At 35.6% G+C, this 15,536-nt stretch overlaps 1 protein-coding gene across 7 annotated transcripts in view; it reads left to right on the top strand.

The window, feature by feature from the left end:
- Lrp1b (LDL receptor related protein 1B) overlaps nucleotides 1–15,536 on the top strand; it is a 1,919,409-nt gene that overhangs the window by 1,164,414 nt on the left and 739,459 nt on the right. For all 7 annotated transcript variants that reach the window (XM_036183000.1, XM_036183003.1, XM_036182999.1 and 4 more), the window contains exons 19-20: nucleotides 6,026–6,106; nucleotides 7,191–7,358. In XM_036183000.1, the coding sequence (XP_036038893.1) occupies nucleotides 6,026–6,106; nucleotides 7,191–7,358 (249 nt within the window). The remainder of the gene's footprint in view (nucleotides 1–6,025; nucleotides 6,107–7,190; nucleotides 7,359–15,536) is intronic.

Raw genomic sequence — 15,536 nt, 5'->3', positions numbered from 1 at the left:
CTTTCCAAGTATTTATGTACTTTCACTTTAGTTTCTTCTGAGATAGGAGTCTTGTTTGATCTAGAACGTTCCAGTGCCTTCCCTCCTGTTGGCCTGTTTTAACATGAATGTTTCACTCACAGTACCTTTATGTCACTTCTTTCAGAAGAACGTTAAAACCACCCGAAGTGAACTCTTGAAGCTTCTGTGTTTCGAAGGAACACAGGTTGTCCTTGGCTTTTGAGAGGCACATTCTGACAACTGTACTCTGACTTGAAAACACTGACCCAGAAGTGCATGTCATACGCTCGGCCTGCAGATCAACCACAACGTAGTGTAGGGCACCTGTAATGCACTCAAGACTCCTGTTAGCCTACAGCTGAACAAAATCATCTGAAGCTCACTTTCTAATGAACCGCTTTGTATCTCATATGACTTCTTAAATACTTGTATCCAAAAAGCCCTCTGGCAGCCCAAAGGCAGTGTCTGCCGCTTCCCCTCCAGACTGTCACTGCCGAGCACTGTTTGGACTGAATGAGAGTACTTCTGAACCCTGTATAACACTGAAAAGTCCCAGTCTAGCATATCATCTAAACCACCTTTATGTTATCAGTTATTTGATAGTTTTGAAGTCATGTGTTTAATCACCTTCCAAATATTTTTCCAACTAGATTTCCTCCAGCTTGTGTTTCCTATGCCTAGGGTATTCATTCATTCATTCATTCATTCATTCATTCATTCATTCATTCATTCATTCTACACAATCTATGTCTATAACCTAGAACTCTATATGTAATAAAGCTCTAAATAAAAACTTTAATGAATGGACTTTTGCAATATTTCCCACTTACTATACATATTAATAATCTAGGGTCAGAGACATTAAGTACTTACTTACTAAGTACATAAGGCCAGGATCTCAATCCAGGATTATCTTTGTAAAAAACTTACAGTGTTCATGAAAAGAGTTACACCCATGCCCTTATCACTCTCACTACCCCCAAAAGGCAGAAAGATAGAAAGTAAAAAGAAAAGCAATAAGAAAAATAAAATATTGCACTACACTTATACTACAATGTGTTTATATCAGTGGATATTTTAAAATCTGACCTATGGAATAAGTCTAACTTTAAAATGTATCTATTATCATCTGTGTTGTAGAAAACTGAATTTCACATATGTATTAACTATTCTCATTTTATTTAAGTCATTTATTTAGTCTACATTAAACAGTACCAAATAGCAATTGACCTCTAACTAAAAAGCAGTTCATGCTACAAAGTACAAAAGCCACCCATGTAACAATTGCTCTGCATCACCAAATCATTTTATAGACCACATAAACATATAGTTAACTGGGGTAATCTAATGAAGAGGACTACTGAGATAACAAGACTGGTGTCAAAGTGAAGTAAAAGCAATAAAAGAAAATAATCTGTTCTATTGAGTCCTGGTTCTTGGGAGCCACAGTTAGCAGCAATATCTGAAAAGTGTCTTCAGCAGATACAGTCCAACATGAATAACTTTCAGAAGCACCATCTCACTTTTCATACCAACAGATAATTATATACATTATAGCAGGTAAAACTCAGATTTCAAACAAAAGACAGAATGAAGAATGTTAACATTTGATCTTGCCCAAATCTTCCTCTGCTGCAGTATCATTAAACATTCTTTGTAATGATTGTGGCAGTATAATGAAAAACTAAAGTGTTTCAATATCAGTCACAGTAATTCTGAATTTCCTCTGCCCTTGCTGCTCTTGTGAAGTGTCCTAAGGTGAGTTGTATTATTTAAGACTCAGGATTTAGAAATGACAATTTTAGCCCTCCAGTTGCCAAGTATTAACAGTAAAGGTGGAGTAATTGCAGTCTCCTTAACTCCTTAACTTAAGGCATCATTTTTCTAAATCTGGATTCCCGTGATATTATTACTTTATCATCTAATTTCACACGAATATCTGTATACTCCCACAGGCTTGCTCATAAATGTCTGCTCCATCATTTAGACTATGGGCTACAGGATTTTGAGACTTCAACAAAAATAACTTCGCTAGATTTTTTTAGAGGGAAAGAAGGAAGGAGATACCTAGGTAAGAGGCAGAAAAGAAAAACGCATCTGAAAATATTGTCCTTGGGAACTGCTTCTAAACTGTATGCACTAGACAAATAGAAACTCCTTGAAAGAGAAATTGTAGCTGTTTAATGAATGGCATTCATATAACACACTAGAAAAAAAAAAAAAAAAAAAAAGATATAGTACACAGATTGAGCAAACTACCTGGAACAATAAAATAAAAAAAAAAAAATAGCAGCCCATTGATCCATCTAAACTGTTTTATGTAGTTAGAGTAGTCACCAAGATAAAATACAGTTTTCTTTTCCTCACTGTAATTGGAACAGGATAAAATGGAGTCCTTTTGGTTTGTACTTTGTCTTTTACAGAATTAATCATTAAATGTTTCTAAATGTCCTACAATTTGCATTGAAAGATTTAAAGTCAAAGTATATGTATATGAAGTCAAGAAAGCCATGTTTATTTATTTATTTGTCAAAAATAAAAATTCATAACAATATTTTAATAAAATATAATACAAAAGTGAACTAGAATATTTAGACACTAATTTCAAGTGTTAAAACTAATATGAAAGAGGGAAATATCCATTAGTTTCCATTAGTTTGGAAACACATGAATTATGAACCAAAGGCTGTGGAGCCCCCAACTGGATCAGGCCCTCTGGATAAGTGAACCAGTTGAATAGCTTGAACTGTTTGGGAGGCATCCAGGCTATGGGACCTGGACCTGTCCTTAGTGCATGAGCTGGCTGTTTGGAACCTGGGGCATATGCGTGGACACTTTGCTCAGCCTGGAAGGAGGGGACTGGTTCTGCCTGTACTGAATCCACCAGGTTGAGCTGAATCCCCAGGGGAGTCTTGGCCCTGGAGGAGATGGGAATGGAGGGGAGGGGCTGAGGAGAAGGCAGGGGTAGGAAGGGGGAGGACAGGGGAACCCATGGCTGATATGTAAAATTAAAACACAAATATAAGAAAAAAAAGAAAAAAAAAGAGGGAAATATTAAATTCAAGAAGCCTTAGCTATAATTCATGTTTTAGGGTAAGGTGTGTACTGTAAATAGACATCATTTCTGTCTCTGTTGGGCATTAGTGGTAAGATAAAAAGAAATTAGGGATACATGTTTTTCTACCCTGTGCCAAAAGAAAGCCACTATATTTCATTTATTCCTCCTAAAATGGACTGTACATTAGACACTATTGTCTAGAAGTTAAAATAATTTTAAGATTTAACATGGCAGTTCTTTCACTTATGCTAGCCTCTATGTTCTGTAATGTAGGAATGACATCAGGATTTGCTTATGTGTCAAACTTTTTAAATTTTACTGCTTAATAGCCTTCAGGATGCTGTATGTACATGAAATCAAGAAAGTCACATTTATTATACTTAATTCTTTTTCAAACATAAAAATGCATAAAATATTCTAGCAAAACACATAAACAAAGGAGAACGAGAATATTTAGATACACATATCAAATGTTAAATTAATGTTAATATGAAAGTAGGAAAGGGAAGCACACTGTAGTCACAGCCCTCAGGAGGCTGGAGCAAAGGGGTCATGAATTTGAGGCCATCATGAAACAATGTGCATTCTGTGTGTGTGTTCAAGTTCCATGCTATGTAAGCAGAAAGTGTGTGGATTTTCTAAGAAACTGAAGGTTGATTCAATTTTAGATTTAATTCATTTATTTCTCAATTTTTTGAGGCAAGGTCTTCCCTCCCATCCTTGGCTGGCTTTGACTTCCTGATTCTCCTACCACAACATTTAAGTACTGGGGCTGTTGGCCTATGTCAGCAGGTTTGACTTCCAGAGTTAGCTTTGAATCATATTTACCTCCTTTTTTTTTTTTTTTTTTCTGCTGAAATCTCTTTTTCACCATATTCTTTGAATCATATTCATGTCCCTGTGTTTCTGGATTTATGACAAACATTCTCTCTCTCTCTCTCTCTCTCTCTCTCTCTCTCTCTCTCTCTCTCTCTCTCTCTCCCTCTCTCTTGTTGAGCATGTACATGTGGGTACTTTTGTGGTTACAAATGTGTACATGTATGTATGTATGAACTCTGTGTGTGTGTGTGTGTGTGTGTGTGTGTAACTAGAGTCAACTTTAGATCTTCATTTTTTGGAGACAGGTTCCTCACAGTTCTGGAATTCAACAAATAGATGAGGCCAGCTGACCAGCAAAAGCAAGAAACTTCTAACCTTAGTCTCTCTTATGGCTGGGATGACAAACATTCTTCCATGCTAGGATTTCTATATGTGAGCCCCAGGAAGCATCCTGTCCCTGCCTTAGCCAATGATGGAATTATAAAAGAAATTCAGAACCAAATACTAAAATAATGGAAATATTTGAGAACTCATGTCTGGTAAAAATCAGAAGTGCATTCATTTGCATAACAAAGCAATTTGTAATATAAAGAAAATAAAATACCAATTTGAATAGCTTATGAATGAAAATTGAAATGATGTAGAAAATTACTAATAAAATACGTTAGAAACAGCTTTAAGGAAGAGAATTCCATTGTTGGGACACATTGGTTATCATGGGCACATGGGACTTTTCTGAGCCATAGATATCTTGGGGCCAAAGTAAATGCGATTATCAGTGATTCTCAACTTTTTTTTTTTAAACATTTTTTTTTTTTTTGCCAGAGCTGAGGACCAAACCCAGGGCCTTGCACTTGCTAGGCAAGCGCTCTACCACTCAGCTAAATCCCCAACCCCAATTCTCAACTTTTAAAGCTGGTAAATATAGTAGGTTTGCTTGTTTTTATAATTTTTCTCCAAATTAAGTAGTACTCAGAATTCCAAACTCAGAATTCCAAGTAGATAGGTAGGTGGCTACTAAATATGTAAACATATAGCTAGATAAAAATAAAATAAAATAAAATAAAGCATTTTGGCCACCCTAAATGTAGCATGCTCAACCAGCATCTATTTTAGACATCTCTTTAAAAGTCCACAGATAGCTGATAACATTTGTGGTTTTTCTCTATCAAATATTGTAAGATTCTAAGTAAGCTGTTTTAAAGACAAAACATTAATATGACTCTACTCATGTTTTCTTGAGATAAAAGGCCTAATTTTGAGAAATCCACAAATCTTTAGGTGAATAATTTCCACCATCTGTAAATAGGTACAGTACTGTTTTCCCTGCAAAACACTCAGTTCAAATTATTTGTCTGAACCCTTCAGTACATTAATTTTTCTCTGGTTACTATTTTTTAAATTTTCATTATTATCAGTTCTTATTATGTAAGTGCTAACTTCTGGATTTACTAGAATGTTAAAATGGCTAATTATATTTTATATTTTATTTGCCTTTTATCATTATTACTATTTGTTGTTATTATGTAATGGATCAGAAAGGAGATCTTTTGATTTAAATGGTTTTGATTTAATGGATTTAGTTTCATTTTAAAAATCTGAATTATTTTTCAGGGGTTTTGCTCACCTTGTTGGACTCGAATTGATAGTGTCAAAGTCTTTGTAAACATATGGTAGCAACTGCACTGACTTCATTAGTTGATAAATTAATTTCACCTAACACTGTTGGCATCCCTCAGAGGTCAGTGCTACCCTTGACAACCCTGTGTGGCTCTCTGTATTCAGAAAAGCCCAGCAAGCTGGATATACAGAAGCAATATTTTGTAGCAGCACAGCAGAGCCCTGGTTGCTATCATTCACCAAGACAAGGTTGGCCCTGAACATGTATTTCAGAAACTATGATAAATCGTAACGGCACTTCATCTGATGATTCTCTAGGCTTGTGGTGGCTAGCAATTCCTCCTTTCAGACACTGAAGTGTGGTCACCTCATGTCTTTAAGAACTTATAATCACCGTGTTTGCTCTTCTACTGTCTGCTCTGCCTTTGTAGAGGACAAGAGTTCTGAACACAGTTATAAAACAGATACAAATCAAATCAAGCACAGTCCATAAAGTATTTCTTAGTGGCTCTTTTATATCCTTCACAGAATTCCCGACTTGCGAGCCTCTAACTCAGTTCATATGCAAGAATGGAAGATGCATCAGCAGCAAATGGCACTGTGACACTGGCAAGTACCAAGCGCCTACTGCACAGCACTGACAAGATGGGAGCCCAGCTCTCTGGGCTGCCTGGCTTCCTTCAAAGGGAGTTTGCAAGCAAAGCTTGCAGAGCCAAGCAAAGTGGCTAAGAAAAGTGGTGAGCAGGCAGCTGGCACATCACTAGGGATCAGTGTTAAGGATAATGGAGCATGATATTTGTCCCATGGGGTTTTAACAGTGCTTCATTTTCAGATATTATTTTGGGCATAGACTAAATCTACAAAGATGAATAAAGGGAACAATTAAGGAAATGACCAGAACAATTTTAGGTTCCCAAAGCATTTATGTAACCTTGGCAGTTTATGAATTATTATGCAATTATCCAGATGATCTTAGCTCTGTCACCTTGCTTTTTATGTACAAGTAATGTTTTTCTTCCCTGCACTTAGTTGTGTCATTATGCCTAGTCGTTCTAAATGCAGGCAAATGAGTTCTATATTAATCAATGTCATTTAGTTCTGTTTAATTCATTGTCTTTGTATGTTCCCTTCCTCTCACTCTTGCAATGGCCAATCCTGAGTATGAATCATTCCTAATATGAACATACAGTTTCCATGTATGAATCCAGGTGTTTAGGCACCAGGGGAGGAATGAGCAGTAAATGGTCATGTCAGAGCATAGAGACACAGGCACTGGGTAGAAGATCCAGCTACAAGTTCTGAGGCATAGAAATGGTGCCTTCAAGTAGTAATTTCACCATAATTCTACTGCACTATATCACTTAAAACAGTCCCATAGTAACAACTTTCCTCTTAACCCTTGTGGCAGAGAGGCAGTTAATGGGTGGTTAGTTATTCATAAACAAACTAAATTTTAAGCTGGAAAATCTAAAGTCAGTGCTTTCCTTCTCTTGGTTCCACATTTGCTATTAAACCTGAAGAGATGTAATGTCAGTATAAAATGAGACTTATTGACTGTTCATGGGAAATGTTGGTCATGAATGTATCTTTCCTTTTCCAAAATCATAAGCAAATTCTACACAGAAAATGTTATAAATGTAAGAAAAAATGTTGTTCAAAGTTAGTTTTTACTAGCTTTCAGGTTTCTTTCCAGATGACGACTGTGGGGACAGGAGCGATGAGGTGGGCTGTGTTCATTCTTGCTTTGATGACCAGTTCAGATGTTTCAGTGGCCGGTGTATCCCGGGGCATTGGGCCTGCGATGGTGACAATGACTGTGGAGACTTCAGCGATGAAACACATGTCAATTGCACCAAATTGGGTCAGTAATTTTATAAATCTCTGAAATATCATGATAGATTGATATATAAATAAACTATTGAGAGTGTATTATTAAATCACAAGCTAATTGCTCATCACAAAACAATACACATAAAGAACAAGATAACATTACCTTTGACCTTTGTTTTTAATTTTTTTTCTTTCTTTTCTCTGGTTTCTTCAGTGAAGTCCACTACTTGATTGATTTCTGTGCCCATTGCTTTCTATATTCATTAAAGGCTTTGGTACAATGATTCTAACCTTATACAAATTTTAAAGTATCTGAAGGAGGAAAAAGAAATATATAAAAATATAGTTTTGTTTTGATATTATACCACATATCTTTCCCTGAGATTTGAGTTAAGCATTTAGCAATAAGTCTAATTTCCCCCATTTCAGCTGATTGACTACCAAAAATAAAATGAAAGAGAGCAGAGCGTCCAAGACTATGGTTCTCAGCAGATCTGAGACAAAGCAGACCCTGTCAATAGAATGCATTGCTTTGAAAAATGTAATCTACCATCAACATACCAGTACATTAAAAAACAATAGCGGAATCATGGAAAAGTGTAAGCTTTTAAAGCAATAATATTGTCATCTTTAACATTTAATTGACAATTTCTACTAAAATAACTTATTTATTAATTCCACAAATATTGAGTATTAAGGGCTAACTAAAATGTTTAAATATCCATAGCATCTCTTTAAATAGGTGACATTTAAATGGGTGAACAATAAAATGCTTTAAGGTAGTAAAATCTAGAGACTCATTTATACTGTGGAAGCTTAGTTTTCCAAGGCTCTCCCTAATAGACACATCTGTCTTCTCCAAACATTTGAGAACTCATGTGACTGTTAGTGTCTCAAGAATTTTATTCCATGTGGTGTTCTCTCTGTCATTGGAAACTGTGGCTAACTCTGCATAGCAGGTTTTAAAAGAAGGCCCCTGGCTTTTATGTGAATTTGCCAATTGATACATTTTTATTTGGCCTGTATTATGAAAATCACAACACTGATCCAAAAATGACTATTCAATGTTCCTGAGCTCTGAGGCAAGGAAACGTAAGTACTCATGTTGTTGGTCTTGACATGATTCATAACGGTTTTCTTTGGTGGGGGGATGTGAATAAAATAGAAACTAGACAGGAAGCAGAAAATTACTAAGAAAATTTTTCATGTGGACATTTGAATTTAATTGTCTTCAAATCAGGGGGATATTGAATTATTGATGGAGCTAATATTAAATATTATCTGTCTCTTATTCTCCATTATGCCATAACCTCATGTCCTCTCTCCTTTTCTTTCCCATGACTCTCTTCTGTCTTTCTCCCCTTCCTTCTCTCAATGTATTTATTTTGTAAGAATATGTAAAATGAAAATTCTAAATTCTAAACAGGCATAGAAAATAATTGCATGGAGATATTTTTCCTTTTTTAATAAGTATTTGAAGCATTCATCTAGAGGGTAATTGACACCTCATTAATGCACTGCAGTTTAACTCATTTGCCCTCCTCACAGATGTCTCTTCAGGCTTCTCATAGGGTGTGCATCTGTGGCCTGCTGGCGGTGCCCCATAATATGCTATAAAAGATAAATTGCCCCAAAGTTAATTTATTTTCATCTAGAAACAAGATCCTATCCCTCTTTTCTATGTATATTTGTTGCAAGTTAAAGAGACTACTACACAATAAGAAGTTTGAAAACGTATTTCAGCCTCACAGATACCCATAGCCTCTTGTAGACACTAAAGAATATTTCAAGTTGAATTATCATACAATCAGGAACATTTGAATTTTGCTTTGTTTTGTTTTTTGAGACAGGGATTCTTTGTGTAACCACCTTGTCTGTCCTGGAACTCACTCTGTAGACCATGATGGCCTTGAACTCAGAGAGATCTGCCTGCCTTTGTCTTACTAGTGCTGGGATTAAAGTCTTGAGTCAACACTGCCCTGCTGAGACATTTCAATGTTAATAGCCTTAGTTTTTCACAGCAACTCAGTTTCCCCACATATTACTATAAAGGCCAAACTGTCAGTGTGGTCTTCTTATGTGGTAGAACACTAAGGAAATGATTGAGATAATCTATATGATTCATGGACATGTTTCAGGAAGCATTAGAGAACTGACTCAGTTTTAGTTTTAAGGTGTAAACTGTACAAGGATTCTATAACAAAATATGCTGCATGATGAGGACTGGGCACAGCAATTGAGTAAAGATGACATTTAAGATGGCTTCAGGACAAAACAATCCCTTTATTTTCATCCTCTATTATTTTGATTATACATTCTGGTACAGAAATTATGAAATAATATTGACATAAGTATATAAGATAATAACTTCCACATGATATATCTATAGACTTGTGTGACTAGTGACAAGGTAGAAATTTGATACAATTAGTCACATAATTCAGTTTCAAAACCTGCTGTGGAAGAAAGAGCAGGAGTTTCTGGCTTGAGTTTAAAGACTAGCTGTCAAAGCTCATTAAATTCCTCAAATAATTGCTCAGCACTTTGCTGTGCACTTCCTGGAAGACAGAGCATATGGTTCAGCACCTCTTGACTCAAGTTCTTTTCAAAGGATTAGAACAGTTCACAATCAGAATATTTCATATAGAATCTCTATTTCATAAAATTCTTATTCAGTTTGTGTTCTCTCAGGCAACACATTCAGAAAGGAAGTATTTCCATGGCCATGTTGGGTTTTTCATGACAATGTGATTTGCAACTACAACAGAACAGTTCTCTTCTGTGTTCATGAGCATCTATCCCTTTGTCTCTGAATTTTATTTTGTTCTGGTTTCTTATTTTTTAACTACTTGTAGTCAAAGAACACAGTGTCTTCATAAAGCTTTGTTGTTACAGACACACACACACACACACACACACACACACACACACACACACAGAGAGAGAGAGAGAGAGAGAGAGAGAGACAGACAGACAGACAGACAGACACAGAGAGACAGAGTCAATTTTGTCATGGAAAATCATTCACAAGATTTCTATCACTTTCTTTGATGTGGTTCCTATCTCTCATCAACTCAATTGAACTTTATGTTTTGCTCGGTCCTATTTCTTCTACTGTAACCATGACCTTAGTATGTTTGTTATTTTTGGTTGTCCTAGGTGAATAGTTTGTTTTGTTTTGTTTTGTTTTTTTCCATGGTGTTCCAGATTTCCTGGGCGTTTTATGTTAAGAAATTTTTGACTTTAGTGTTTTCTTTGATTGATGACTGTATTTCTTCTATTGTATCCCCCACACCAGAGATTCTCTCTTCCACCTCTTGCATTCTGTTGGTTATGCTTGCATCTGTAGTTTGTTTGTTCACTCATATTTTCTATTTCCAGCATTTCCTTGGTTTGTATCTTCTTTATTGTTTTTATTTCAATTTTCAGGTCTTGAACTGCTTCTTCCTTCACATGTTTATTTGCTTTTCTTGGTTTTATTTAAGGGTTTTTTTGATTTCTTCCAAATTTTGGTTTGTCTATTCCTCAGTTTTTTTTAAGGGAGCTTTTCATTTCCTCTTTAAAGGCCTCTAACATCTTCCTAAATTTATATTTAAGGTTGCTTTTTCCTGTTTCTTCTATGTTGTGATGTTCAGGTCTTGCTGTTGTAGAACCACTAGTTTCTAGTGGTGCCATATTGTTCTTTATGTTGTTTTATGTATTTTTGCAATGGCATCTACCCATTTCTTCCTCCAATAGGTACAAGATGTGTCTGTAATTGAGGGAGCTCTTCTTGGTCCACTCTGTGCTGGCAGTGCCTGTGTTTCAGGAGCTGCTCTTTGTTCTTCCTATCAGAGCTCTTGGTCCTCTTGGTCTAATCAGAGCTCTTGGTCCAATCAGAGCAGGTAGATTCTGTTTCTCAGGGAGCTGCTGACATTTCAGGTGGATGGGCGGGTATGGAACAGGAAGTGGGTCTTGTAGAATGTAGGGTCTGGTCTGATGGGGGTTGTTGCTGGGGATGCCTGCCCTCTGGGGTCTTCTCTGCTGGCCTGCATTTGGGGCAACGATGAGTCAATTTTTTTGTTTTTTTGTTTGTTTGTTTTTTAGAACTGGCTAGGCTCAGAACTTAGTATGGAGGAAGTCCTTGAGAGGCCAAGCATGGCCATTTACTTGTGTACCAAAAGGTTCATATCCAAAGGTGGTTTACAAGATGTTTTATTTACTTTCTGATTGCTGTGACAAAGCACCATGACCAAGGTAACTTATTAGAATGAGTTGATTGCGGGCTTACAGTTTCAGAAGGTGAATCCACGACCATCTTGGCAAGCAGCAGGCAGGCAACAGGCAGGCAGGTATAGCACTGCAGCAGTAACTAAGAGCATAAGGCAGAGAGAGAGAGAGAGAGAGAGAGAGAGAGAGAGAGAGAGAGAGAGAGAGAGAGAGAGAGAACTAACAGAGAATGGTGTGGGCTTTTCAAAACTCAAAGTCCATCCCCAGTGACATACTTCCTCCAAAAAGGCCATACTTCCTAATCCTTCCCAAACAGTTTCACCAACTGGGTGTACATATGAGCCTACAAGGGCCATTCTCATTCAAGCTACCACAACAGATAAAGACATACTGTCAAAGTGAGATCCAGCTTTTCTTAGAAATGTACAACTATGTATGTGAAATAGTCAAATAAGGACTCTGGATATTCTTGATATGCATAAATACAAATGCATAAAATAATTTTGATCTTACTTTGACAGTTTAATTTATTTAAATTAGGTAACATTATACCAATTCCTTTTTCTAAATCTGAACATTATTTCAACTTTTTTGGTTGGTGTAAGACACTGCTAATACTTTACATAGTTATTTCTCTGTTAGTCTCCTCTGAAATATTTTAAAGTTGCTATCCAATAATTTAGCATATTTATAATAGAAGAGGTGACAGGTTTTTCCAAGTTTATATTTCACCAACACTTTGCAGTTTTTTCTTAAAAGTAATTTAAATATTTTTAAAATATTTGCATTCTACATTTTAAAGGGACATTTAGATGATCATGCCTCTTTGCCATTGTTTCTAATGCCTTTTCTAGGGCTGTCAGAAATACTTATTACCTTGCTGTACTAAATGAATATTATGATTGATTCTGTGACATGTGATCTCTTATTTATACAGCAAACACAGTACAAATGCAAATTAAAAATGATATATTCATGAATCCTCAATGTTGATTTATTGTCAGTAATGTTTGATCTGATCCATTAGGCAATCATGTAATTTGCTAATATATGTGCTTGCACATGTTCATGTTCCTCTGCACACTTACTATTTGTATTCTGATCTAACTATCCTTTTTCCTACTTTGAAAACATATTATTCTCTCCTTTGGTCCATTTCCTCAATAATTCATTCATCTCATGCCTTTGTTGTTCCCAAATTGTACAAAGAAAGAATAATCTCAGCTTATCTTGCTACCTTTGTGGCCATGGGTACTATTTACTGCACAGTAAATAATTGTTGAATATAAGTTTTATTGCTGCGATACAAATTTTTTTTTATCTTGTCAGAACCCATGCCATATTTATTGTGTCTTTTATGGGTAGTGATATCCTGGGATGTACATAAATGCTATACAAGATCCTGGGATATATATAATGATATACAAGATTACATGTATTGATCTGATTTTGCTCATATTTTTCTTTTTAGTAAATTATCATTTTTCACTTATAGATTAATTACTGGCAATCTCAGTTCAGGGTTCAATAAAATAAAAGCACATGATATTTCTCTTATCTGTTGTTTTTATGATTTCTATATGGTATTAAACATTTGAAATCATTTTTGCATCTACTGTCTAAGAAGTAAGTACCAATGAATGAGAAAAGTTAATTGTTGATAAAATGGTGGCAAAAAAATAAACTAACATGCTGGTGACTGAATGATCTCCAGTTGCTTTGTATTTCTGACTTTTTAAAGACATACAGTACCCATGATACACAAGAACAAGGTACTTGTATAGTAGCTTGAGTTCTTCATAAAGATCACACATTTCTATTATATCCAGCTGTTTAGATTGTTATTGAGCATATTCTGTTTGTTCTAACCTTATGTGAATTAACATTCACATTATTCTCAAGCAATTACTGTCTTACTCTGAATGATATACTTGGTTTTACGTAAACATGAGAGTTGGAAACACCTTTCTTTTTACTACAGGCCACTGTAATGAAATTCTCAGTGGGTGCCCTACAGACTCTGACCTTTATATTAAACAGTAGCAATAAGCATGTCTGACCTTCCTTTAAATTTTAATCTCTTTTATCCCTCACAATCCATCTTATTAAATCGATTCTGGAACCATTCAACTGGAACAGCTGTGGACATTCCTACACAGACAATTTTAATGTCTCTCCCAAAAAAATGTATTCCTGTCATAAGAGGTTTGTTCTATAGACATAAAAAAAAATCTAGGAAGCTGGGAGAAGATCACAGATCATTGAGTTGAATCATTTTGTTTCATAGATAAGGACATGTATTCATCTAAACAAAATCCTACCCCTTTGAAATGTGTAAAGAGCTAGTGTTATGTGTAAGATATGTTGAGGCTGATGCATTTGAATCAGGGAAATATTTTCAGCAGATTTTGACTAAAACGAAAATTCTAACTTTTTCAGTGGGAAATGAAATATTGAAAATGTTTGTTCCTATACCTGCACAAACTTCTCCTCCTGGCCATCTCTAGAGCACCTTCTCAGAGCCCACAGCAGCACAGCAGCACAGTAAGGGTGTCTCTGTTATTTATTCATCTAACTTAGAAGGACCTAGAGTCTGGCCATGTGGGAGCTCATTTGTATATTGCCTGCTGATTTAAAGCTGATGAGGTCTTTTTCTTTTCTTTTCTTAAAATCTATTACAGCAAGTTTCACCTCAATTTCTCCACTACTAACCTTTTGTGTTATTGTTTTCTGATGAAACCTTGAAATTAATTTCTTTTTTCTCTTTTGGGTACATTTCTTTATTCTCTTTCTTGCTATTTTTGTGATTTAGAGAGCCTACCTAACATCCTGAAGTTATGTAAATTGAACTGGGATTTGTAAAAAACTTTAGATTTCTTTATCTAGGAAAGACTGAGGGGAGGGCAAGTTCTCCCCTTCCACGGTGGATTCAGAAGAACTACCTAGGGTTTCCACACTTGCATCAAAATGTAGCATCTAAGCTTTGCTGCCAAACCTTCAGGCTTTCTGTCAAGCCTGGGTGGGAGAGAGTTGTGTTTACAACTGTCATTTGAGGCAGACCCGTTACTGCTGTTTCCTACTCCAGTACCTTTTCCTGACTTTTTTTAAAAATAAATTTAGTAAGATGCACGGATGGAAAGAATAAAAACGGTGCTAGTAATTCTTAGTATATTCTATTGAGAATTAAGTATTGATGTTAAATATGACGGAATTTGCAAATCAAGTATTGACAAAAGTCATAGTAATTATTTTTTACTTTTCATCTTAATGAAAGTATAAATCATTTCCTCACAAAATACAATTCAATGTAAATTTAATCTCTACCTAATTGTTGAGAAACATTACAACTCTTTTCATTGAAATATGAACTGCATGGATTAACTTATTCTCTCACAGATTGATTTATTTTCCTTGGAAAATGTTAACACTGAGATATCAAAGCAATGTTAATTACTAATGGATTTTATCCATAGGAAAACTTTGTTTATTTTCCAAGATAAATTATATCTTTAAAGTTCATTTGAACTTTAATACTGCAAACACTTTTACACCAATAGCAAAGAAGCTCAAGGATTTTCATTCAATTAATAAGAAAAATACTGTTTTGGTTTTTCTTCCCTTTATTGAAAATAGGTTCTTTTCTCAAACAATGTAACCTGATTATAGTTTCCCCTCCCTCTGTTCCTCCCAGTTCCTTCCCATTCCCCTCCCCCTCTGGATCCACTCCCCTTCTGTCTCTCATTAGAAAAGAACAGGTTTCTAAGAGATAACAGAAAGACATGACAGAAATAAAATATGTTAAATCAAAAACTGTCACATGTAGCTAGACAACACAACAAAAAAGAGTTGAAAAGAGACCAAGGGCAGACACAAGACTCAGAGACCCTCTCATTCACATTCTTAGGAGTCCCATAGAAATATTAAACTGATGCAGACCTGTGTCTTCTCTGTTCTTGCTGCTTCAGTTTCTGTGAGTTTATATCAGTCTTGCTCAGTCGAT

This window comes from Onychomys torridus, chromosome 4, assembly GCF_903995425.1.
Source record: "Onychomys torridus chromosome 4, mOncTor1.1, whole genome shotgun sequence".
In the NCBI taxonomy this organism is placed as follows: Eukaryota; Metazoa; Chordata; class Mammalia; order Rodentia; family Cricetidae; genus Onychomys; species Onychomys torridus.
This window is presented reverse-complemented; position numbering and strand designations above follow the sequence as displayed.